This window comes from Molossus molossus, unplaced genomic scaffold, assembly GCF_014108415.1.
Source record: "Molossus molossus isolate mMolMol1 unplaced genomic scaffold, mMolMol1.p scaffold_m16_p_8, whole genome shotgun sequence".
NCBI lineage: Eukaryota > Metazoa > Chordata > Mammalia > Chiroptera > Molossidae > Molossus > Molossus molossus.
In genome coordinates this window covers 7,383,241-7,408,764 of record NW_023425402.1, presented here as the reverse complement: position 1 = coordinate 7,408,764, position 25,524 = coordinate 7,383,241, and the positions used below count along the sequence as shown (strand labels likewise).

The window sequence follows — 25,524 nt, the reverse complement described above, 5'->3', positions numbered from 1 at the left end:
ATGGAAAATAATCTTCCAAGCAAACAGAAAGGAAAAAAAGCTGGGGTAGCAATATTCATATCTGATAAAATAGATTTCAGAATGAAGGCCATAACTAGAGACCAAGAAGGCCACTACATAATATTGAAAGGATCTATCCAACAGGAAGATATAACCTTGATAAACATATATGCACCCAATATAGGAGCACCCAAATATATTAAAAATCTTCTGGAAGACTTCAAAGGAGAAATTGAAAGCAATACAATCATAACAGGGGACTTCAACACCTTGCTGACATCACTGGAGAGATCCTCTAGACAAAAAATTAGCAAGGAAACAGAGACTCTAAATGAAGCGCTAGATCAAATGGATTTCATAGATATCTACAGAGAATTACACCCCAAAACTACAGAATTCACATTCTTCTCTAGTGCACATGAGACATTCTCAAAGATAGACCACATGTTAGGGCACAAACTAAGTCTCTACAAGTTCAAGAAGATTGAAATCATATCAAGCATCTTCTCAGATCACAATGGCATGAAACTAGAAATCAATTGCAACAAGAACATGCAATTGAACACAACAAGACATTTGAACACACGGAAGCTAAATAGCATGTTATTAAACAATGAATGGGTTACCCAGGAGATCAAGGAAGAAATTAAAAACTTCCCGGAAACCAATGAAAATGAACACACAACAACACAAAATCTATGGGATGCAGCGAAAGCAGTTCTGAGAGGGAAGTTCATAGCACTACAGGCTATCTCTAATAGACTATCTAACCTGACAACTTAAAGAACTAAAGAGAAAACAAAAAGAAAACCCCAGAGCAAGTAGAAGGAAGAAAATAATAAAGATCAGAACAGAAATAAATAACATAGAGACCAAAAAAACAATTCAAAGGATCAATGAAACAAAGAGCTGGTTTTTCGAAAAGATAAACAAGATTGATGGACCCTTAGCTAGACTCACCAAGAAACAAAGAGAGAGAACCCAAATACACAAAATCAGAAATGAAAGAGAAGTAACAACTGACACCACAGAAAACAAAAGATCATTAACAACCACTATGAACAATTATATGGCAACAAATTCAACAAGGTAAGCAAAACGGACAAATTTCTAGAAACACATAGTCTCCCAAAACTGGACCGGGAAGAGAGAGAAAACTTGAACAGACCAATAACAACTAAGGAAATTGAAGAGGTAATCAAGAAACTCCCAGCAAACAAAATCCCAGGCCCAGATGGCTTCACGGGGGAGTTTTACCGAACATTCAAAAAAGAACTAACACCCATTCTCCTCAAACTATTTCAAAAAATTCAAGAAGGAAGACTTCCAAACTTCTTTTATGAGGCTAGCATAATTCTAATTCCAAAACCAAAAAAAGACACTACAAAGAAAGAAAACTACAGGCCAATATCCCTGATGAATATAGCCGCCAAAATCCTGAACAAAATACTAGAAATCGAATTCAGCAATACATCAAAAAAATTATTCACCATGACCATGTGGGATTCATCCCAGGGATGCAAGGCTGGTACAATATTCGCAAATCAATAAATGTGATACACCACATAAATAAAATGAAGAATAAAAACAACATGATCATATCAATAGATGCTGAAAAAGCCTTGAACAAAATCCAGCATCCATTTCTGATAAAAACGCTCAGCAATGTGGGAATAGAGGGATCATATCTCAACATAATAAAGGCCATATATGAAAGACCTACAGCCAACAACATACTCAATGGGCAGAAACTAAAAACATTTCCCTTAAGAACAGGAACAAGACAAGGATGCCCACTTTCACCACTCTTTTTCAACATAGTACTGGAAGTCTTAGCCACGGCAATCATACAGGAAGAAAAAATAAAAGGTATCCAAATTAGAAAGGAAGAAGTGAAACTGTCATTATTTGCAGATGACATGATACTACACGTAGAAAACCCAAAGACTCCATCAAAAATTTACTACTTAATAAATGAACTTGGCAAAGTAGCAGGATACAAAATTAACGTCAAGAAATCGATGGCATTCTTATACACCAATGATGCAGTCACAGAAAGAGAAACTAAGAAAACAATCTCATTTACCATTGCGGCAAAAAATTAAGATACCTAGGAATAAACTTAACCAAAGAAGTAAAAAACCTATTCGCAGAAAACTGCAGGTCATTGAAAAAAGAACTAGAGGAAGATATAAAAAAGTGGAAGCACATATCTTGTTCATGGATTGGAAGAATTAACATCATTAAAATGTCCATACTACCCAAAGCAATCCCCATCAAAATACCAATGACATACTTCACAGAACTAGAACAAATACTTCAAAAGTTCACATGGAACCAAAATAGACCTTGAAAAACCACAGCAATCTTGAAAAAGAAGAACAAAGTAGGAGGGATCACATTACCAGATATCAGGTTATACTACAAAGCCACTGTAATCAAAACAGCCTGGTACTGGCACAAGAACAGGCATATAGACCAGTGGAACAGAACAGAGGACCCAGAAATGGACCCAAGGCAATATGCTCAATTAATATTTGACAAAGGTGGCAAGAGCATTCAGTGGAGTAAAGACAGCCTCTTTAATAAATGGTGTTGGGAAAATTGGACAGCTACATGCAAAAAAATGAAACTAGACTACCAACTTACACCATACAAAAGAACAAACTCAAAATGGATAAAAGACTTAAATGTGACTCATGAATCCATAAAAATCCTAGAAGAAACTGTAGGCAACAAAACTTCAGACATCATACGCTACACAGCAGAATTTTCACTGATATATCACCTAAGGCAACAGAAACAAAGGAAAAAATGAACACATGGAACTACATCAAACTAAAAAGCTTCTGTACAGCAAAAGATACAATCATCAAAATGGAAAGGCAACCCACTGCTTGGGAAAGCATAATTGCCAATGATATATCAGATAAGGGGTTAATTTCCAATATATATATAAAGTGCTCATACAACTCAACAAAAGGAAGACAAAGAACCCAATTTAAAAATGGGCAGAAGAACTAAATAGACACCTCTCCAAACAGGACATACAAATGGCTAAGAGACATATGAAAAAATGCTCAACATCACTAATCATCAGAGAGATGCAAATTAAAACAACAATGAGGAATCACCTCACACCTGTCAGAATGGCCGCCATCAACAAATCATCAAACAACAAGTGCTGGCGAGGGTGTGGAGAAAAGGGGACTCTAGTACACTACTGGTGGGAATGCAGATGGTGCAGCCATTATGGAAAACAATATGGTGTTACCTCAAAAAATTAAAAGTTGAACTTCCATCTGACCCAGTGATCCCACTGCTGGGAATATACCCTAAGAAGCCTGAAACACCAATCAGAAAGAATATATGTACCCCCATGTTCATAGCAGCACTATTTACAATAGCTAACATCTGGAAACAGCCCAAATGTCCATCAGTAGATGAATGGACAAAAAAGCAGTGGTACATATACACAATGGAGTACTATGCAGCTGTAAGAAAGAAAGATCTCTTATCCTTTGAGACGACATGGAGGGACCTGGAAAGTGTTATCCTAAGCAAAACAAGCCAAACAGAGAAAGACAAGTATCATATGATCTCACTTATTTGTGGAATATAATGAACATAACAGTCTGAGGAATGAGGTAGTCCCAGAGATGTGGAAGTGGGGTACAGACTGACAATCCCCAGAAGAGGGGATGGTGGGGGAGAGATAAACCACAGAACTTGTATGCATGTATGCATGAACAATGGACATGGACAACAACGCTGGGGACAGGGTGGGGAGGGAGAGAGAGGGGGGAAACAGTGGGAGGAAAAGGAGAAACATTTGTAACAAAAATAAATTAATTAATAAAAAAAATTAATAGAGCCTCAGGAACAATGGGATTATAACAAAAGATCTATTATTTGTGTCCTAAGAGTCCAGAACCACGGTAGAAAAAAGATGGGACTGAATTATTTTAAGAAATAACAGCTGGCCTGGCTGGTGTGGTTCAATGGATTGAGCATTGGCCCATGGACTGACAGGTCCCGGTTTGATTCCTGGGCAGGGCACATGCCTGCGTTGGGGGCTCAATCACCAGTAGTGGGTGTGGAGGAAGCAGCAATTGATGTTTCTCTCTCTCCCTAAAAAATCAATAAAAAAAAACATATAAAAAAAAATAACAGCTGAAAACTCCTCAAATTTGGCAAACTATCTAATCCTATAGATTCAAGAAGCTGAGAAAATCCCAAAGAAAATAAAACCATAGAAATCCACACCAAGACAAACCATAGTCAAACTTCTGAAAACTAAAAATAGTGAAAAAATTTCTTAAAAGCGGTGGAAGAAACACTTTACCTACAGAGGGAAAACAACTCAAATGACAGCAGATCTTTTTATCAGAAACCATAGAGGCCAGAAGGAAGTGGCACAATATTTCTTGTTCACTGGAAGAAAAGAATTGTTAATCCAAAATCATATACCCAATGAAAATATCATCCAAGAATGAAGGGGAAGTCAAGGCATTCTTAGATAACAGAAAACTGAGAGAATTTGTCGCAAGCAGACATACCTTAAAAAATGTCTAAAGGAAGCTTTCTAAAAAGAAAGGAAATAATTAAAGAAGGAATCTTTAAACATTTGGAAGAAAGAACAACAAAAAGAGTAAAAATATGGATAAGTATGATAGATTTTTCTTGTCCTCTTTGGTTTCCTAACTTATGTTTGATGGTTGAAGCTAAATGATAATACTATCTGATATAGTTCAAAATGTTTATAGAAGAAATATTTTAATATATATAGAAGAAATATTTAAAACAATTCTTTTATAAACAAGTAAGATTTCTATACTTTGCTTGAACTGGTAAAATGTTGATACCAGTAGACTGTAATAAATTATGTATATATAAGGTAATACCTAGGGCAAACACTAAAGAAGCTATACAAAGAGATATACTAAAAAACAATACAAATAAATAAAAATGGAATTCTAGAAATGTTCAAGTAACCCACAGAAGTCAGGAAAAAGAAAAAGAGAAATGAAGAGTCAGAACAAACAGAAAAATAGCAGACATAAGCCCTACTAAAGCAACATTTACACTAAAGATATTGACATATTTTAAAGTATGCTGTCTATAAGAAACATCAAATATAATGATATAGGCAGTTTGTAAGTAAAAGAATAGAAAGATACAGCATGCAAATATGAATAAAAAAAAAAGCAGACGACTATATTAATATCAGATAAAGTAGATTTCAGAGCTAAGAAAATTACCAGGGGTAGAAAGGGACATTATACAATGATAAAAGGATCACTCTACCAAGAAAACATCGCAATTCTAAATGTGTGTGCCCCAAACAACAGAGCTACAAAATATCTGAAGCAAAACTAATAGAACTGAAAGAAGAAATAGATAAATACACAGTTACAGTTGGAGAATCCAACACTCCTCTCTCAATAATTGATAAACCAACTAGACAGAAAATCAACAAGGAAATAATAAAACTCAACACTATTGACTAACAAGATTTAAGAGATATTTACAAAACAATCTATCTAATAACAGCAGAACCACATTCTTTTCAATGATTCAAGAAACATATACCAAGATAAATCATTTCCTGAGCCATAAAACTAACCTCAATAAATTAAAATGAGTTAATATCAAACAATATGTTCTCTGACCACAGTGGAATCAAACTAGAACTCAATAACAGAAAGTTAACAGGAAAATCTTCAAATATTTGGATACTAAAATAACACGTCTTGAGAACCATCTGAAATTGGGCTGAATGGAAGTCCTACAACTACAATATTAAAGAAGAAACCACATGGAGACTGGTAGGAGGGGCAGAGGCACAGAGGGGCTGGTCCCACACCCATGTGTGGTGGATAAAAATGAGGAGGGATACCTCCGCTATGAAGGTTTTCCCTGAGAAGTGAGGGGTCCCTGTCCCACACCAGGCCCCCAGCTCAGGGTTCCAGTGCCAGGAAGAGAAATCCCCATAACTTCTGGCTGTAAAAACCAGCAGGAACTGAGGCTGAGGGAGGCTAAGGCTGCTGGTGCCCCAGACAGCTTCTCTTAAAGGGCCCGCACACAGACTTACTTGGACTTGTTCCCTCTAAGATTGGAGGGGAGGCAGCTTGAAAGGCACCAGAGACATATGGGGAAGAACTAAGCAGGTCGAGAGCTGGAGAGGCAGCTTTCTCTCAGACAGATGTGCTATGAGAGGTCTTTGTTCCTTTGGTGAGCCCTACCCCTATGAGGCCTGCAGATGGGTGCCACATCTGAGACGCCAACAACCTGGTTCATACTGTTTGCCCTGCCTTGGTGATTACCTGAGGCCCTGCCCCACCCAACTTTCAGGCCCACCCAAGCTGTTTCCAATGGCTTTACCATAGGATTGGCCTGTCTTGGATCCTGCTTCCGATTTTCCTAAATTCTCTCAAACAAGCAGCATCTAGTCTTAGTGAGTCCCATACCTCTTGTTAAGTGGCCCTAGGCCTGGCACTAGAAGCAGCCAGACTTAGTTCACAACTTGGCTTCTCTTGGGCACCTCCAAGCCCAACACAAGAAGCAGCCATCAGCAGATCACTTTGTAGCTTTTACCGGGTGGCCCCAGGTGGAACACAGACAGTGGCTGATCTTTCCCCAGAGCCAGTACACCCACCCAGTGGACAGCTTAGTACCACATTGAAATACCACCGCTCAACCACCTCCACAAGTGATGCACTCAATGAGCAGACTCAGTGGGTACCAGAGCCCTGCTGAAGTAAGTCTTGCTCCGTGTGTTGGGCCCTACACAGCTGATCCCCCTAGGCAGTCAGAGGCCAGTGGTCTGTGGGCAGAGCCAGTCCTCGCAGCTTATCAGCCTGAGTAAATCCCTCCCACTGATGTGCCAACAGCAATCAAGACTCAATTACAACAGAAGGCTGGACAGTCCACACTAGGGGTGTACCTCGAGGGCCTAGCTGGGGTGAGCGGGGAGGCTGTGCCTATGGATTCTATAGGACACCTACAACAATAGGTCACCCTACAAAGTCTAGGAGACATAGCAACTCTAGCTAGTACTTAGAAACAATCACAGGGAAGCAGCCAAAATAAGGAGACAAAGAAACATGCCCCAAATGAAAGAAAAGAGCAAAACTTCAAGAAAAGAACTAAACAAAATGGAGATAAGCAATTCATCAAATGGAGAGTTCAAAACACTGGTTATAAGGATGCTCAAGGCCATACAGTTCCTTCATGGGAGAACTTCAAGGAACTTAGCAAGACCTTCAAGAAACTGAAGGAGACCTCCAAGGAACTTAGTGAGAAAATCAACAACATAAAAAAGAACCAGTCAGAAATGAAGGAAGCACTAACTGAAATAAAGAATAATTTACAGAGAATCAATAGTAGAGTAGGCAAAGCCAAGAAGCAAACCATCGATTTGAAATATAAGAAAGCAAAAAACACCCAATCAGAACTTCAAAAAGAAAAAAGAATCCTAAAAAATGATGATAGTGTAAGGAGCCTCTGGGACAACTTCAAGCACACCAACATTTGCATCATGGGGGTGCCAGAAGGAGAAGAGAGCGAAAAAGAAATTAAAAACCTATTTGAAAAAATAATGACAGAAAGCTTCCCTAACTTGGTGAAGGAAACCAACATACAAGTTCAGGAAGCACATAGAGTCCCAAACAAGATGAGCCCAAGAGGTCCACACCAAAACATATCATCATCAAAATGCCAGAGGTTAAAGAGAAAGAGAGAATCTTAAAAGCAGCAAGAGAAAAGCAGTTCATTACCTACAAAGGAGCTCTCATAAGACTGTGAGCTGATTTCTCAAAAGAAATTGCAGGCCAGAAAGATGTGGCAAGAGATATTCAAGGTGATGAAAAGTAATTACCTACAACCAAGATTACTCTATCCTGCAAAGCCATCATTTAGAATCAATGTACATATGAAGAATTTCCCAGACAAGAAAAAGCTAAAGGAGTTCATCACCACCAAACCAGCATTGTATGAAATGTTGAAGGGTCTTTTTGAAGAAGAACTTAAAAAACATGAACAAATAAAATGGCAATAAATATATATCTATCAACAATTGAATCTACAAACAAAATGAACAAGCAGAACAAAAACATTCTCATAGATACAGATAACATTTTGTTGGTTGCCAGATTTGAGGGGGGTTAGGACAATGAGTAAAAAAGGTGAAGGGATGAAGAAGGACAAATTGGTTGTTAGACTGATGAACCTCAAAGAGAAGGGGGGAGGGAGGGCGGGATGAGATAAACCAAAGAACTTGTATGTATATATGCATAACCAATGGATATTGATAATAGTGTGGGGAAGGCAGGAGGAGGGCAGGATTGAGGAGGCAGGGGTCAATGGGGGAATAAAGGGGGGCATCTGTAATATAATCAACAATAAAGATAAGTTAAAAAAACACACACACACTTCTTAATCCATAGGTGAAAGAGTAAGTCTCAGGGGGAAATTTTAAAAATACTTTAGGGTAAATTAAAAGAAAATATACCAAAATTTGCAGGACACAGCTAAAGCAGTGCTGAGAGGAAAATTTATAGCACTAAAAGGCATACAGTGAAAGAAAGAAAGGGTCTCTAATAGTCTATGCTCCCACCTCAAGAAACTAGAAAAACAAGAATAAATTAGATCCAAAATAAGCAGAAGGAAGGAAATCATGAAGAAAATTGAATGAAATTGAAAATAGGAAAGTTTATATACTCATGATTCCTATGTAAAATTCCTGAAGTGACAAAATTATAGAAATGGAGAACAGGAGTTAAGGATGAGGATGGAGGTAGGAGGGTGGAGGTTGGAAGTAGAGATGAGAGGTGAGAGGCAAGTAGGGGTTGGCTATAACAGGTCAATAGAGTTATCCTTGAGGTGATGGTATTAGTTTGTGTTTTGGCAGTATCAACATAAATATCCTAATTGTGATATTGTACTATAGTTTTCCAAGATGTTACTATTGGGGAAAACTGGGTAAAGAATACACCAGACCACTCTGTTTTGTTTCTGACAACTGCCTATCAATCCACAATTATCACAAATAAAAAGTATAAATTTAAAGAACTCCGAACTAGATGATAATATATAACATTTATTGCTATGTGCTAGTTACTGTTCTAAACACATTATATGTATTATTTCTTTTGATTCTCACAACACCCCCTCTTTTGAGGGTGGATATTACTATGGTTCTTATTTTAAGGAAACAAATGTATAATGAGGTTAAGTGAATTGCCCAAGGTCACCTAGCTAGTAAAATCCCAAATTGGGATTCAGGCTCATGGTGATTTGCCTCCAGAATTTATGCTCTAGATAATCTTAAAGTGCAAACTAATATTAATAAAAGTGAAGAGTTTAGTGTCAAAAGAATATAAAATAAAGGAATAATCTTTAGTTGAATTGGAGTTGTCTGGGAAGGAAACAACCATTTATTGAGCCTTTCTTTCATTCACTGAACATTTAACTCGTTTTCTATGAGAATGGCAGATAGGACAATTCTGACTGATTGACAATGGCTGCCTAGAAAACTGTGTTAACACAGATTCAGATACCACAGAACAGCTGGGCAAGAACGAGTTCTATGGTTAATTATAGATACCTGCCATTTTCAAGGTGAAAGGAAAGGATGGCATGATGAATGAGTGACGTGTATTTGCATCTGTCACTGTTTTCAGATTTGAGCTAAGTGTTTTACATGTGTTGTGTAATGTAATCCATACAAAACACCATGTGCTGAGTATTACTCACAGTTTATAGACTAGGAAACTGAAGCTCAGAGAGTTTAATTTGCCCAAACTCACAGAGCCAATGAGTGGCAGAGCCAGGATTAAAGCCAAGTTCTCCATCCCCAGGAATCTTGCTCTTTTCATCACACCTCCTAAAAGAGGGGAGTTTTATTAAGCTCTTGAAAGGGGTGATGGACATAGATTGGCAGAGATGAGGACAAAAAGAGTTCACCCATAAGCACAGCAATAGAAATCAGCCAGTCACACAAAAGACAGGAAGCAGCCCTGGCCGGTTTGGTTCAGCGGTTAGAGCATTGGTCTGTGGTCCTGAGAGACCTGGGTTCGGTTCCCGCTAAGGGGCACGTACCTCAGTTGCAGTTTGTCCCTGGCCCTGGTTGGGTAGTGGGCGTGGCAGCCACTCGATGTGTCCCTTTCACATTGATGTTTCTCTCTCTCTTCCTCTCTTTCCTTCCCACTCTATCTCAACAACAACAACAACAACAACAACAACAACAAAGGGAAAATGTCCCCAGGTGAGAATAAAAAAAAAAAAAAAAGACAGGAAGCAGATTGGCCTGACCAGAGTGGAGGAGAATATTAAATTGTAATGACAGGAGATTAAAGAAGAGACAGGCACATAGCCGATGGGAAGCTTTGAAATAAAAAGCTCTCAAAGCTAAAAGATTTATTCTTCCTAGTTTGTTTTCTGAGAGCTTCTGGTCCAGTGGAAGAGGAAGTGGTGACAACAGTGGTCTTTAAGACTTTTGTTTTCTTTCCCCATCATCTGCACTGGGCTGTGCCCATTGTCTTAGCCTCCCCGCTTTATCCATCAATTTCCCAATTGTGTTTTTTTATTATAAAAGATGGGCATATGTACTCAAATAATAAAGGACAAATTATAAAGTATAGCCACCAACTTTTAATCCCATTCCCCAAAGTAAATTCTGTTAATGGTTTAATGTCTAACCTTTAGATCCTTTGTATATTTAGAAATATATATATAATTTATTTTATTATATATTACATAACATTTAAAATATATATCTATATTATACATGCATATGTGCATGTAAAATACTATGTTTTATACATATATAGAGTAAATGTATAATCCTGAAGACATAAATTCAGTTTAATCATTCTTAGTAAAGATAAGAACCAAAGGCCAAGTGTGAGCTGGAACTCAGGTTTTTTTAATTGTCTTTTCCTTTGTAAAAAGCTGCATTCCTCACAGGAATGTTAATATCTCCTGGAAAGGGTTCTCAGAGCTTCTATTGAAAAGGCTCTTTAATTTTTTTAAATTTTTCTTTATTGATTTTAGAGAGAGAGGAAGGGAGAGGGAGAGATAGAAACATCGTTAAGAGAGAACATCAATTGGCCGCCTCCTGCATGCCCCCACTGGGGATCTGGCCCACAACCTGGGTATGTGCCCTGACTGGGAATCAAACCAGTGACCTCTTGGTGCATGGGTCGTCGCTCAACCACTGAGCCTCACTGGCGGGGCTGAAAGGGCTCTTTAAAAAGGCAAAGGCTTGTCCTGGCCAGTTTGGCTCAGCAGTTAGAGCATCAGCATGTAGACCAGAGTTGCGGGTTCAATTACAGTCAAGGGCACATATCTCGGTTGTGGTTATGCCTGGCCCTCACATGGGGTCGTGCAGAAGGCAGCCAATCCACGTGTTCGCTCTTACTCTCCCTCTCACTCTCACTATCTAAAAGTCAGTGGGAAAATGTCCTCAGGTGAGGATTTACCTTTTTTTTTTTTTTTTATCCTCACCCGAGGATATTTTTCCATTTTTTGTACGGATAGAGAGGGAGGGAGAGAGAGAGAGAAACATCGACATGAAAGGGACACATCGAGTGGCTGCCACCCGCAGGGCCAACCAGGGCCGGGGACAAACTGCAACCGAAGTACGTGCCCTTAGCGGGAACCGAACCTGGGTCTCTCCGGACCGCAGGCCGAAGCTCTAACCGCTGAGCCAAACCGGCCAGGGCCTCAGGTGAGGATTTAAAAACAGGTAAACAAAGACTTGCCCGGCTGGTGTGGCTCAGTGGATGGAGCAGTGTCCTAGGGACTGAGAGGCCCCTGCTGGATTCACGGTCAGGGCTATTCCTGGGTTTCAGGCTCAATCCCCAGCAGGGGGCGTGCAGGAGGCAGCTGATGGATGTTTCTCTCTCTCCCTCTCTAAAATGAATAAAAAACATATTTAAAAAAATAAATAAATAAAAAGGCAAAGGTTTGTTGGGATCACTCTGTGACTGTTAACCTTAAGTGAACAAGATCCGTAGATTCTAGAGCAAGAAATAAGCTTAAGTGCTTAAGAAAGAAATAAGTGTAGTCACCCTGGCGTGTTTGGCTCAGCGGTTAGAGTGTCGGCCTGCGGACCAGAGAGTCCTGTGTTCAGTTCCCGCTAAGGGCATGTACCTTGGTTGCAGTTTGTCCCCGACCCCTGCGGGAGGCAGCCACTTGTGTCCCTTTCACATGGATGTTTCTCTCTCTCTCCCTCCCTCCCACTCTGTCTGAACAAAAAAGGGAGAAATGTCCTCTGGTGAGGATAAAAAAAAAAAAGAAAGAAAGAAACAAGTGTAGTCTGGCGCCTGTAGGGAGATTCCAAATGAACACCAAGGACCTCCTGTGTCTTATTAATTTCATTTGATTAGGGAAAGAGAAAACAGAAGACTTATCAAAGAGGCCTAACCTAACCTCCTTCTTGGAAACCCCCCTAGAGAGAACATTGCCTAGAGAGAACATTTGATGACATTCTACCTCTGTTTTTCTTTTTAATCTGAACCTCCTGCAGCTGTCAATGGGCATGTTAGGTTTTGGCTTCTTGGCAACTTACCTTCCGGAGGCCGCAATCAGCGCTTACCTGACTGCCGCGGCACTACACATTATACTGTCCCAGCTGACTTGCATCCTCGGGATTATGATCAGTTTCCACGCTGGTCCTATCGCCTTCTTCTATGTGAGTAATTTCTACCCTCACCCAAATTACAAATGCCCCTCCCCTTGTCCTCCCACAGAAGTGGACCCAAGTGGAGAGACTCCTACATAGGCAGCTGAGTCAAGAGGGTCCTGGAAATAATTTTCTCTGTCCTAGATTTATAGTCTTGTTTAACTGCAGATGCGAGTTGGACCATTTCTCAGTTGCATTAACCATGTTGCCCAGCTTTTTAAACTCACATGATTTACAAAAAGAAAAAGAAAAAAATTAATCTTTAAGGTACTATATCTATCCATTACATGCCTCATAACAAAAATGTATCCTAAGACATCTAAAGAATATAATTACTAAGTAATCCCTGAATGCAAAATGGCACAGGAACCAAGCTAAAATATGCATACGGTCTCAGAAAATTAAAAATAGGCTAACAGCCCTGGCAGATTTTGCTCAGCAGTTGGAGCGTCGACCTGCGAGACCAGAGAGTCCCGGGTTCGGTTCCTGCTAGGGGCACATACCAAAAAAAAAAAAAAAGAATAGGCTAACAAACAGAACTCCTGGGTCCTTTGAATTATACTGAAATATATAAAGTGTATTATTTCTTTATCTGATATTCCTATCTTTTAATATCAGTATTTCAACCTAAAAAAAATACGTATCTATCCACTTGGTCAAGACTTTTGTGCCCAGCAACATTGCTTGGGGACTTCTTTCTGAACTAATCTAGAAAGTGTTATTTTCTAGATTTAGGTGTTTATATATCCCTTTCTAAGCCTCTGTAATTTTGTTTTCTTTCAGAACATAGTTAACTACTGTATGTCTCTCCCAAAAGCTAATTCCACCAGCATCCTGTTATTTCTAACTGCTGTTGTCGCTCTGAGAATCAACAAATGTATCCGAATCTCCTTCAATCGGTACCCCCTGGAGTTTCCCATGGAGATTTTTCTGGTAGGTGTTCTGATGTCTCAAATTTACAATTCAGATCATTTAAAACACCCATATATATATTTTAAATGTTTTTACTGATTTTTTGAGAGAGAGAGAAAGGGAGGGAGAGAGAACTACCCATCAGCTGCCTCCTGAACGTCCTCTACTGGGGATCGAGTCTGCAACCCGGACATGCGGGCATGTGTCCTGACAGGGAATCGAACCCAGACCTCTCAGTCCATGAGATGACGCTCAATCCACTAAACCACACTGGCCGGACCTATCTTTTACTTTTATTTTTTTTTTTTCTTTATTGATTTTTCTTTTTAGAGAGAGAGGAGGGAAGAGGGAGAGATAGAAACATTGATGAGAGAGAACATCGATTGGCCATCTCCAGCATGCCCCCTGCTGGGGATTGGGCCCACCACCTGGGCATGTGCCCTGACTGGGAATCGAACAGGACACCTCTTGGTGCATGGGTCGATGCTCAACCACTGAGACACAGAGGCCGAGCAAGGACCTATCTTTTAAATAAATTAATAGCAACTAGGAAGGAAAAGACTGTAAAAATAATGATTTAAAAAATTATATGTTGAATTGTGACAAAGCTGAATACATTTAGCTTTAAATGCTAGCTTATATTTGTAAAACATACTTATTTTCAAAGAACTTTTCTATTACCTCTTTTCCATACTATTTTAAAAATAATTATAGGTGATGTATTATAGAATTGTACCCTTGAAATTTGTGCAATTTTATTAACCAATGTCACCCTAATAAATTCAATTAATAAATAAGGTTTTTCCTCCTTATGAAAGTAATACAGGCTCATCCTAACAATTTTGCAAAACATGAAGAAGAGGGAAAAAAAAGAATAGAAGATATTTTTATAGTTACACCACCCAAAGTCAACTACAATGGATACTTTTAAATTTTTTTAAAATTTTTATTTATTTATTTTTATTTATTGTTGAATGTATTACAGATGTTCCTTATTTTTCCCCCATTGAACCCTCCTCTCCACTCCTGCCCCTCTCCTGCCTTTCCCCACACTGTTGTCTGTGTCCATTGGTTATGCATACATACATATAAGTTCTTTGGTTTATTTCTTCCCACCCCCCACCACCTTCCCTTTGAGGCTTGTCAGTCTAACAACCAATTTGTTCTTCTTCATCCCTTCACCTTTTGTACCCATTTCCCCAACCCTCCTCCCATCTGGCAACCAACAAAATGTTCTCTGTATCTATGAGAATGTTTCTGTTCTGCTTGTTCATTTTGTTTGTAGATTCAATTGTCGATAGATATATATTTATTGCCATTTTGTTTGTTCATATTTTTTATTTTCTTTTTCTTTAAGAACACCCTTCAACATTTCATATAATAATGGTTTGGTGGTGATGAACTCCTTTAGCTTTTTCTTGTCTGGGAAACTCTTTATATGGCCACCGATTCTAACTGACAGCTTTGCAGGATAGAGTAATCTTGGTTGTAGGTTCTTGCTTTTCATCACTCTGAATATTTCTTGCCACTCCCTTCTGGCCTGCAAAGTTTCTTTTGAAAAATCAATTGACAGTCTTATGGGAACTCTCTTGTAGGTAACTAACTGCTTTTCTCTTGCTGCTTCTCTCTTTGTCTTGAAACTTTTGCATTTTGATGATGATGTGTCTTGGTGTGGGTTTCTTGAGGTTCATCTTGTTTGGGACTCTGTGCTTCTTGGACTTGTATGTCTGTTTCCTTCACCAAGTTAGGAAATTTTTCTGCCATTATTGTTTCAAATAGGTTTTCGATTTCTTATTCTCTCTCTTCTCCTTCTGACACCCCCAAAATTTGAATGTTGGCACACTTGAAATTGTCCCAGAGGCTCCTTACACTATCCTCATTTTTTAGGATTCTTTTTTCTTTTTTGCAGTTCTGATTGGATGTTTTTTGCTTCCTTATATGCCAAATCAATGGTTTCTTCTTGGCTTTACCTACTCTACTATTGAATCTGTGTAAATTCTTCTTCTTCTTCTTTTTTTTTTTTTATCCTCACCCGAGGACATTTTTCCATTTTTTGTTCAGATAGAGTAGGAGGGAGAGAGAGAGAGAGAGAACCATTGACGTGAAAGGTACACATCGAGTGGCTGCCACCTGCACAACCCAACCAGGGCTGAGGACAAACTGCAAACGAGATATATGCCCTTAGCAGGAACTGAACCCAGGTCTCTCTGGATGGCAGGCTGACGCTCTAATTGCTGAGGCAAACTGGCTAGGGCTGTGTAAATTATTCTTTTTTTTTTTTTTAATCCTCACCTGAGGACACTTTTCCATTTTTTGCACAGACAGAGTGGGAGGGAGAGAGAGGAAGGAAGAGAGACAGAGAAACATCGACGTGAAGGGACACATCAAGTGGCTGCCACCCGCACGACCAACCAGGGCCGGGGACAAACTGCAACCGAAGTATGTGCCCTTAGCAGGAACCGAACCCGGGTCTCTCGGGACCGCAGGCCGACGCTCTAACCGCTGAGCCAAACTGGCCAGGGCTGTAAATTATTCTTTATTTCAGTTACTGCCTCCTTCATTTCTGACTGGTCCTTTTTTATGTTCTTGAGGCCCTCACTGAGTTCATTTAAGTTCTCACTAAGTTCATTGGGCATCCTTATAAGCAGTGTTTTGAACTCAGCTTCTGTTAGATTGCTTATCTCCATTTCGCTTAGTTCTTTTCCTGGGGTTTTGTTCTGTTCTTTCATTTGGGACCTGTTTCTTTGTCTCCTCATTTTGGCTGCCTCCCTGTGTTTGTTTCTATGTGTTACTTAATGAGAGGTACATAGCTGAGACCAGATGCTGCTTGTTTGAAAGAATTTAGGAAAAACCTGAAGTGGGATCCAAGACAGGCCAATCCTATGGTGAAGCAACTGGCAACAGTTTGGGTGGGCCTGAAAGTTGGATGGGGCGGGGCCTCAGGGAGTCACCAGGGCGGGGCTACCAGTGTGAGCCAGGTTGCTGGAGTCCCAGATATGGGGCCTGTCTGCCGCCCCAGGGAAGGGCTCACCAAAGGAACAAAGGCCTCTGACAGCACGTTTGTCCCAGAGAAAGCCCCCTCTCCAGCCCTCACTCCAGTGCCAAACAGCTCAGTTCTTCCCTGTATGTCTCTGGCGCCCCTCGAGCTGCCTCCCCTCCAAGCTTAGAGGGAGCGAGTCCAATAAGTCTGTGCGCGGGCCCTTTAAGAGGAGCTGCCTGGGGCTCCAGCTGCCTCAGCCTCCCTGAGCCTCAGTTCCCGCTGGTTTTTCCAGCCAGAAGTGATGGGGATTCTCTTCCTGGCACTGGGACCCTGAGCTGGGCGCCTGGTGTGGGATGGGGACCCCTCAGTCCTCAGGGAGGACCTTCCCAGCCGAGGTGTCTTCCTGATTTTTATCCGCCACACGTGGGTGTGGGACCAGCCCCTCTGCCCTCCTACCAGTCTCCATGTGGCTGCTGCTTTAATTCCGTAGTTGTAGGACTTCCATTCAGCTCGATGTCAGGTTGTTCTGAATGATGGTTGTTCTGTAGTTTTGATGTGGTTGTGGAGGACACAATACCACGGTTACCTACCTGCCATCTTGACTGGAAGTCCCAATACTTTGAGATTTTTAGTTATTCACTACTTTCTTCTTTCAAGCACATATATGACAGGCTTATACTCAGTGTTGGTGAGTTTCTGCCTTCTTCTATGTAGAAGTTTTGTTTCTATTTTAGTATCATTACAGTTAGACTGTTAGTCAGCCTCTGTTCATCCTCACTGTGCTGCAGGAAGGGCTGAGGGATGTGAGATCCGAAACGCATGACCTGATCCCTGTCACTAGGAAATGGCGGAGCTGGGCCTTGTTTCTTCTAAAAATCCACTGATAAAATATATCTTCTGCAGTTATCACTAACATTTTTATAATGATAAAGACATTTTCATAAATAAATCTTAGGTTTTTTTTAAGCCAGCATTTCTCACATTAGAATTGCTGAATCCTTGGATATCTTTGGGAATTGTTTCCCCCTTAAGTGTTCTGTTGCAGAGATACTTAAAGTTCACCAAATATCCACATGCTTGCCTATATTTCCCAGCCACCCCTGTAGTTAGGCAAGACCATGTGACTTTGGAGCCAAACCGTGGGAGCCTAGGTGTGACTCCCCCTGTTCTTTCCTCCCCTGCTGCGATCATCATTTCCTGCTGAAATGACAGAGTCCACAGGGAAGCAGCTGGGATCCCTGAGGCACCCTTTGCAAAGCAGCTGCCCTGGAGGGACGCTGACCCACAACGGACTTTATGCAGGCAAAAAATAGCTTTGATGTGCTAAGATCTCATGGTTTGTATGTTGCCACAGCATACCTATCCTATCCTAACTAACCCAGGTCTATATAATTCATGATTGAAAGAGCATAGGAACTGCTTTGGAAATTGAGACCACGCTCTGTCTCATCACTGCTGGCTACCTCTTGTTGGGGTTCACATTCCTTCTTTCTCAGAGGCGTTGAAAAGCTATTAATAAAGGACAGGAGCTGAAAGGCTACTTTTACAAAAGACTTTCCAAAACTCTATACACAAATAGTGGTGCCCTGGACCCAGGAATCGCTGTGCCTACGGAGTTGGCCCCAGAGTGGAGTCAGGGCCAACCTCTCCTTTTCATGGAACCCGCCTCGTTCTGGCACCTTAGGAAACTGAGGCTGTGAGCCACCAGCAGATGGCGTCTGTGACACAGACATCCTCAGCTCTTTCATTTTTAGCTTTATAAAGGTATAACTGACATAAAATGATAAGATATTTAAAGTGTGCATCATGGTGATTTGACGTGTATGTACATTGTGGGAGGATTCCTCATCTAGTTAATCAACGCGTCCATCCATCACATGTTTATCCTTTTTAGGGGTAGGAAGGTGAGAACATTTACGTTCTGCTCTCTTATCAAATTTCAATTATAGAATTATCGACTATAGTCACCACGTTATAAATGAGTTCCTCGGAGCGTAGTCATCTCATAGCTGAAAGTGTGTACCCTTTTATCAACTTTTTCCTATTTCCCCCACCGCACAGCCCCTGGCAACGGCTTTTCTACTCCGTTTCTGCCAGTGCGGCTGGTTTTGTCTCTAGGCTCCATAGATAAGTGACACCATGCAGTATTTGTCTTTCTCTGTTTGGCTTATTTCACTTTCTCTTATGCCCTCAAGACCCATCCATGTTGTCACAAATTAACCCTCTCTTAAGGGACATCAGCAACAGGAATCATAGTGCTATTCCTTTAAGCAGCCTCACAGGCAATGGACATTAACCAGGGTAATGGGGGGAGGGCGGTGCCAGTACAGAGGACGCTGTGGGTTTTCTGTGGCTCACGGACTGGTTTGAGCCCGCAGTGCAGACAGTCCTTTGGGGAATGCTGTGAACCACTAGGATGCACCATGAAGGGAGCCAAGGAGCAAGGTGAGGCCCCACAACACAAGGAGGTGAAGACTTAGAATTATTACCGTTTAGGTAGTGAACTTTTTTGTGACTTAATTAATACTCAAAGGTTATTGAAGCCCACATTATACTACTTATACACATGACAAGTGATTGGGAAACACTTCCTGCCACGTAGCAAGGATTCGAGGGGTAGTTTAGAACTGGAAAAAGACCTCTCCACCAGTAAGTGCATAACTGAATAGAACAGTAGACTGATCTTTCTTCTTCTTCTCTCTCTTCTTTCTTCTCTCTCTCTCTCAAATCAATAAGTTAAAAAAAATTTAACCTAGGTATTGAGTTCTATTGTCTTTGGTTTCATTTGCTTTTGTGTGAGGTCTTTCTAAGGTATAACAGCTGCTAGGTCATCTATTTTCCTTCTAGTTGAAATGGAAGGGATACTTGCCATTTTAGAAATCAATGAACGGGGAGGAAAAAAGACAAGTAACTGCTTTGCTGAAGACCTTTTTCCTTGTGCTATCAAACACTGTTCCATATTATTAAGGGTTAGTCAATAATATGATTCTTGCTATACCTCGATAATCCCCCAAAAGATTTATTTATATTGGCACAATGTACCTACCTCAAAACTTTTAAAACCGAGGCTTTGATACAGCTATTACCTGTTTATATTTACTCCAGATGTTTAAAGTTGGTGAGGAAAGAAGTCCAGGGCATCCATCCGTCCCCATTACATGTCAGAGACCAAGGCTGCAGTGGCTTTTCATTCTGGCTCCAGTGCTAAAACCTGCTTCGGAAACAAAAAGAGTCAGGGGACCTCGGCCTTCCGTGCAGCCCTGAACCTCTCTCCAACCGTCACAGGACTGACACATATGTCATTCCCTGTCCTGCCAGCGGCGAAGGCCACCTCCACTCCTGGAAGCAATGCATAACACGATGTTTAGATGATCGTATGTCTTTCTTTTAAACCCCTACAGGTTGTTGGCTTCAGTGCAATTGCAAACAAGATACGCTTGGCCACAGAAACAAGCAGGACGCTCATTGAAATGATTCCTTATAGGTTGGTATTTTCACTTTCCAAGGCTACTTTGCCCTTTCTGTTACCTTCTCTCAGCCTCTGACCACACAGCTTGATTGATATTCTCCACTAGTAGTCTCTAGCCACCGCCACATTCGGGTCACTGCGTTCACATTCGCTTTAGAACATGGTTCGTGACAGGAGCAGGGCGAGGACAACCCGTTGTTTCTCTCGGGTCAGCCTCGGACTCTCTTCCTGGAGTTAAACCAGTCCCCTTACCCAAGTAAATAGTTGGATGCATGGAATACCAAAGAGACTCATGCATTTTTTTACTAATACATTATGGGCTTTCTCAACCTCCATAGCTATCTGATTAAGTCTCAAGGATGGGACAAGAGATGCCTCTATTTTCCTAGCCCTTCTCCTGGGGCTCAGTGCTCATGAGATGAGCATTCCTTCCGTCTTCAGCCACTTAGACTGAATCCACGTCCTTGAGCAACGTTATGGTATTACTCTGAGAAAGGCATAGAAACTTCTTATGGATTCGCAATTAATTTACAGTGTAATTCCTACCAGTGACATCACTCTTGCTTCTTTAGGAAATTATGTCTTTAACCTTGATCGGATGAATCACTTTAGCTAAGAAAAGCATTATTCTGCAGTTTCTTGACTCATAAGCAGGCTTTTGAAGAGCATTGGTGATTTCCTCATGCTGTTCAATAGGAATACTGCAGAGTCAGAGATGCCAGCTGGTCCCCAGGATAATGAAACAGGCAGCTTTGACACCACCAGATTGAATTAGCCTCATATCCTACCAGTTCTCAGTGAAATCTGACGATGGCTAAATCCATTTGAAATTCTGTTCAACTGAAAAAGAAAAAAACTGAACAGATTACCAAGGAATGAAATAGTAAATAAGGTTTGGTTTCTGCCTCAGAAAAAAATAACATGAACAATGGGATTGATACTTTACATAATTATTTTATTTTCTCCTCACATTAATTATAAGGTACATATTGCCTTATAATTATGGCGGAGGAAACTAAGGCTTACCAAGTTTAGATTACTTATCCAAGATCGCACAGCTTGTCAGTGGCAGAGCTACTAGTTGAATCCATTTCTATTTAATTCCAAAATCTATTATTGCAACCACTCTATTATACTCGCTCGATACTCTTTTGCTGTTAATGACATAAAAGCCACACAGTCAGCTTTTGCTTATATTTTATCATAAGATCCAAGGGTATAGACAGACAAGTGAGCATTCCAAAAATCTAATTTTAGGTATTGCTTTGAACTTCCTTTTTTATTATTTATTTATCCAAGGTTGATAGGGACTAGGAACAATTTCAGTTCCTTCAACACCCATGTCCCCTTTTAACCTAAACTGTTAACAAAAAATTGAATGTTACAGAGAACAGCAGAAAGGAAAAACAGTAGTTGGTGTGGTTAGCATACTAAATATTAAAGGTTTACTAACATAGATCTGGGCAATAAATTTAGTTTACTGTATATCTCTTTGGGACAGCCACATTCTTACCTAACTTCTTAAGAGGACAAAAGGGGGAAATATAACAAAATGTTAAATATTTGCATTTGAACATTTAGTTCTAGTCTTCTATAGATCATTACCTGGAAAACACTAAGGTGCTTTTAAATTATAAGTATGTTATAAATAGGGAATTAAAATAGACATAGTTGGATAATGAAGGAAAAGATATTCAAAAATAAGAATTTAGATTTATTCACATAATAATGGTGAGAAATGCAAATACAGGAAGAGGTATCCCTTTGAGGTACTAAAAGTGATACTACTTTAAGGCAAATGAAATTTAAAATGCATAAACTAATAAGAAATTATAATTAGATAAGGGATTAAAATGCATCATAAAATTTCTTTAAAAATAATAATCCCAAATGTATATTTTTTTCTTTATTGATTTTTAGAAAGAGAAGAAGGGACGGGGAGATATAAAAACATCAATGAGAGAGAAAGAACATCGATTGGCCGCCTCCTGCATGTCCCCCATTGGGGATCGGGCCCACAACCTGGGCATGTGCCCTGACCAGGAATCAAACCAGTGACCTCTTGGTGCATGGGTCAATGCTCAACCACTGAGCCACACCATCCGGGCCCAAGTGTATTTAGTACAGAGTTTATTTTACTGTTTTGGGATTTTACACAAAATTTCGGAAATAAACCAATTATTGAGTCATATATCTATGTCTTGATGAAATAATAAGACTGATCAGAAGAATAAACATTTTATTTTATTTTATTTATTTTATTTTTATCCTCACCCAAGGACATTCTTCCATTTTTTGTTCAGATAGAGTGGGAGGGAGAGAGAGGAACGGAGAGAGAGTGAAACATTGATGTGAAAGGGACACATTGAGTGGCTGCCACCTGTACGACCAACAAGGGCCAGGGACAAATCGCAACTGAGGCATGCGCCCCTAGCGCGAACCGAACCCAGGTCTCCCTGGACCGCAGGCCGACACTCCAACTGCTGAGCCAAACTGGCCAGGGCAAAAATAAACATTTTAAATATTTTAAATAGCAAACCTTATCTAAAACACTTAGGATTTTTTTTTTAACTGAGACCTTTTTTTTTATCCTCACCTGAGGACATTTTTTGCATTTATCTTCAGACAGGGGGGGAGGTAGAGAGGTGGGAAGAGAGAGAGAGAGAAACATCGATGTGAGAGAGACACATCGAGTGGTTGCCACCCACACAACTCCAACCGGGGCGGGGACAAACTGCAACCGAGGTACATGCCCCTAGCGGGAACCCAACCCGGGACTCTCTGGTCCGCAGGCCAACGCTCTAACCGCTGAGCCCAACCAGCCAGGGCGAGAACTTTTTTTTTAAATCTACAGATATGGAAACCATAGCATACCTGTGCTTCCAAATTTATTTTAAAGGATTATTCTACTATGGTTCAATGGAAAACCTGCCCCCCAAATTATGAAGATTTCTTTCCCTTTATTTAGTCAGTGGATATTGATTGATTTTTGAATGTTAACCAACATTACATTCTGGGATAAACCTCTCTTGGTCATGCTATATTATAATGTTATATATTGATTTGCTAAAATGATGTTAAAATGTTTTGCATTCTGTTTATGAGGGATATTAACTTAAGATTTCTTATAATATCTGTGTCTGGTTTTGGTATCAGTAATATTGACTTGGAATGTGTTCTCTTGTCTTCAATTTCTAGAGATGTTTCTGTAGAATTTACATTACTTCTTTCTTAAATGTTTGGTAGGGTTTATTAGTGAAGATATTCAGACCTAGAGTTTTCATTGTGGGAAGGTTCTTAACTACAAACTCAATTTTTAAATAGGATATTTACTAAATAAAATTTTTATCAAATTATATAATCATTGTTTATGATTCAGATTATCCTGAAACTACTTTATTAGTTTTAGTATTCAAAGAATATTTCCATTTCATCTAAGTTGTTAAATATATTTATAACAATATAAAAAGTTATTTATACTATTCTTTTGTTTTAATAACAGATCTATTGCACGATTTTAAAGTATACACTCCAGTGGATTTTAGTATATTTTCAAAGCTGTGCAACCATCACCACTCTAATTTTAAAATATTTTATCACCCCAAAAACTAGCCCTGTACCCATTAGCACACCCACTGCCCCTCTCCATAGCCCGTAGCTACCACTAATCTATTTCTATCTCTATGGTTTTGCCTATTCTGGATATTACACATAAATGGAATTATACAATATGTGGTGAGTTGACAGTCTTTTTCACTTAGCATGATTTTTTCAAGATTTATCTATGTAGTACCATGGATCATTCCTATTTATGGCCAAATAATATTCCATTATATGGATATACCACTTTGTTAATCCATTCATCAGCTGATTGACATTTCAGTTATTTCCAACTATTGGTAATAATGAATAGTACTATTGTAAACATTCATGTACAAGTTTTTTTTGAGCATCTGTTTTTATTTCTTTTGAGGATATACCTAGGAGTAGATTTGCTGGATTATATGGTAATTCTGTGTTTAACGTCTTGAGGAACTGCCAAACTATTTTTCATTGCGGCTGCACCATTTTAATTTCCACCAGCACAGGGTTCCAATTTCTCTATATCTTCACTCACACTTGTTACCAATTTCTCTATATCTTTACTAACACTTGTTATTATCTGTTTATTATTATTACCAGCCTCCTAGTAAATAAGAAGTGGTATATCACTCTGGCTTTTATATACATATACATATATATATATATATATATATATATATATATATATAAATTATTTATTTTTGTTACAGATATTTCTCCTTTTTTTCCCCATTGACACCCTTCTCCCCATCCCCTCCACCCCATCCCCAGCTTTGTTGTCTGTGTCCATCAGTTATGTATACATGCATATAAGTTATGTGGTTTATCTTCCCTTCCCCCCACCGCCTCTTCTGAGGGTTGTCAGTCTGTACCCTACTTTCATGACTCTGGGTCTACCCTGTTCCTCAGACTGTTTTGTTCATTATATTCCACAAATAAGTGAGATCATGTGATATTTGTCTTTCTCTGCTTGGCTTGTTTCACTTAGGATAATACTCTCCAGGCCCCTCCATGTTGTCTCAAAGGATAAGAGATCTTTCTTTCTTACAGCTGCATAGTATACTCCATTGTGTATATGTACCACAGCTTTTTTATCCATTTGTCTATTGATGGACACTTGGGCTGTTTCCAGATCTTAGCTACTGTAAATAGTGCTGCTATGAACATGGGGGTACATATATTCTTTCTGATTGGTGTTTCAGGCTTCTTAGGGTATATTCCTAGAAGTGGGATCACTGGGTCAAATGGCAATTCAATTTTTAATTTTTTGAGGTAACACCATAGTGTTTTTCATAATGGCTGCACCAGTCTGCATTCCCACCAGCAGTATAATAGAGTCCCCTTTTCTCCACACCCTTGGCAACACTTGTTGTTTGATGATTTGTTGATGGTGGTCATTCTGACAGGTGTGAGGTGATACCTCATTGTTGTTTTAATTTGCATCTCCCTGATGATTAGTGATGTTGAGCATTTCTTCATATGTCTCTTAGCCATTTGTATGTCCTATTTGGAGAGGTGTCTATTTAGCTCCTCTGCCCATTTTAAAATTGGGTTCTTTGTCTTCCTTTTGTTGAGTTGTATGAGCACTTTATATATATATTGGAAATTAACCTCTTATTTGATATATCATTGGCAATTATGCTCTCCCATACAGTGGGTTGCCTTTCCATTTTGATGGTTGTTTCTTTTGCTGTACAGAAGTTTTTAGTTTGATGTAGTTCCATATGTTCATTTTCTCCTTTGTTTTTGTTGCCTTAGGTGATGTATCAGTGAAAATTCTGCTGCATATGATGTCCAAAATTTTGTTGCCTACATTTTCTTCTAGGACTTTTATGGATTCACAGGTCACATTTAAGTCTTTTATTCATTTTGAGTTTATTCTTGTGTATGGTG

The 25,524-nt window shown here is 39.6% G+C and overlaps 1 protein-coding gene across 1 annotated transcript in view; it reads left to right on the top strand.

The window, feature by feature from the left end:
• Nucleotides 1-25,524, top strand: part of SLC26A8 (solute carrier family 26 member 8) — a 91,008-nt gene that overhangs the window by 29,335 nt on the left and 36,149 nt on the right. Inside the window, exons 5-7 of the mRNA XM_036248663.1 lie at nucleotides 12,533-12,697; nucleotides 13,472-13,621; nucleotides 19,982-20,064. Coding sequence (XP_036104556.1) covers nucleotides 12,533-12,697; nucleotides 13,472-13,621; nucleotides 19,982-20,064 — 398 coding nt within the window. The remainder of the gene's footprint in view (nucleotides 1-12,532; nucleotides 12,698-13,471; nucleotides 13,622-19,981; nucleotides 20,065-25,524) is intronic.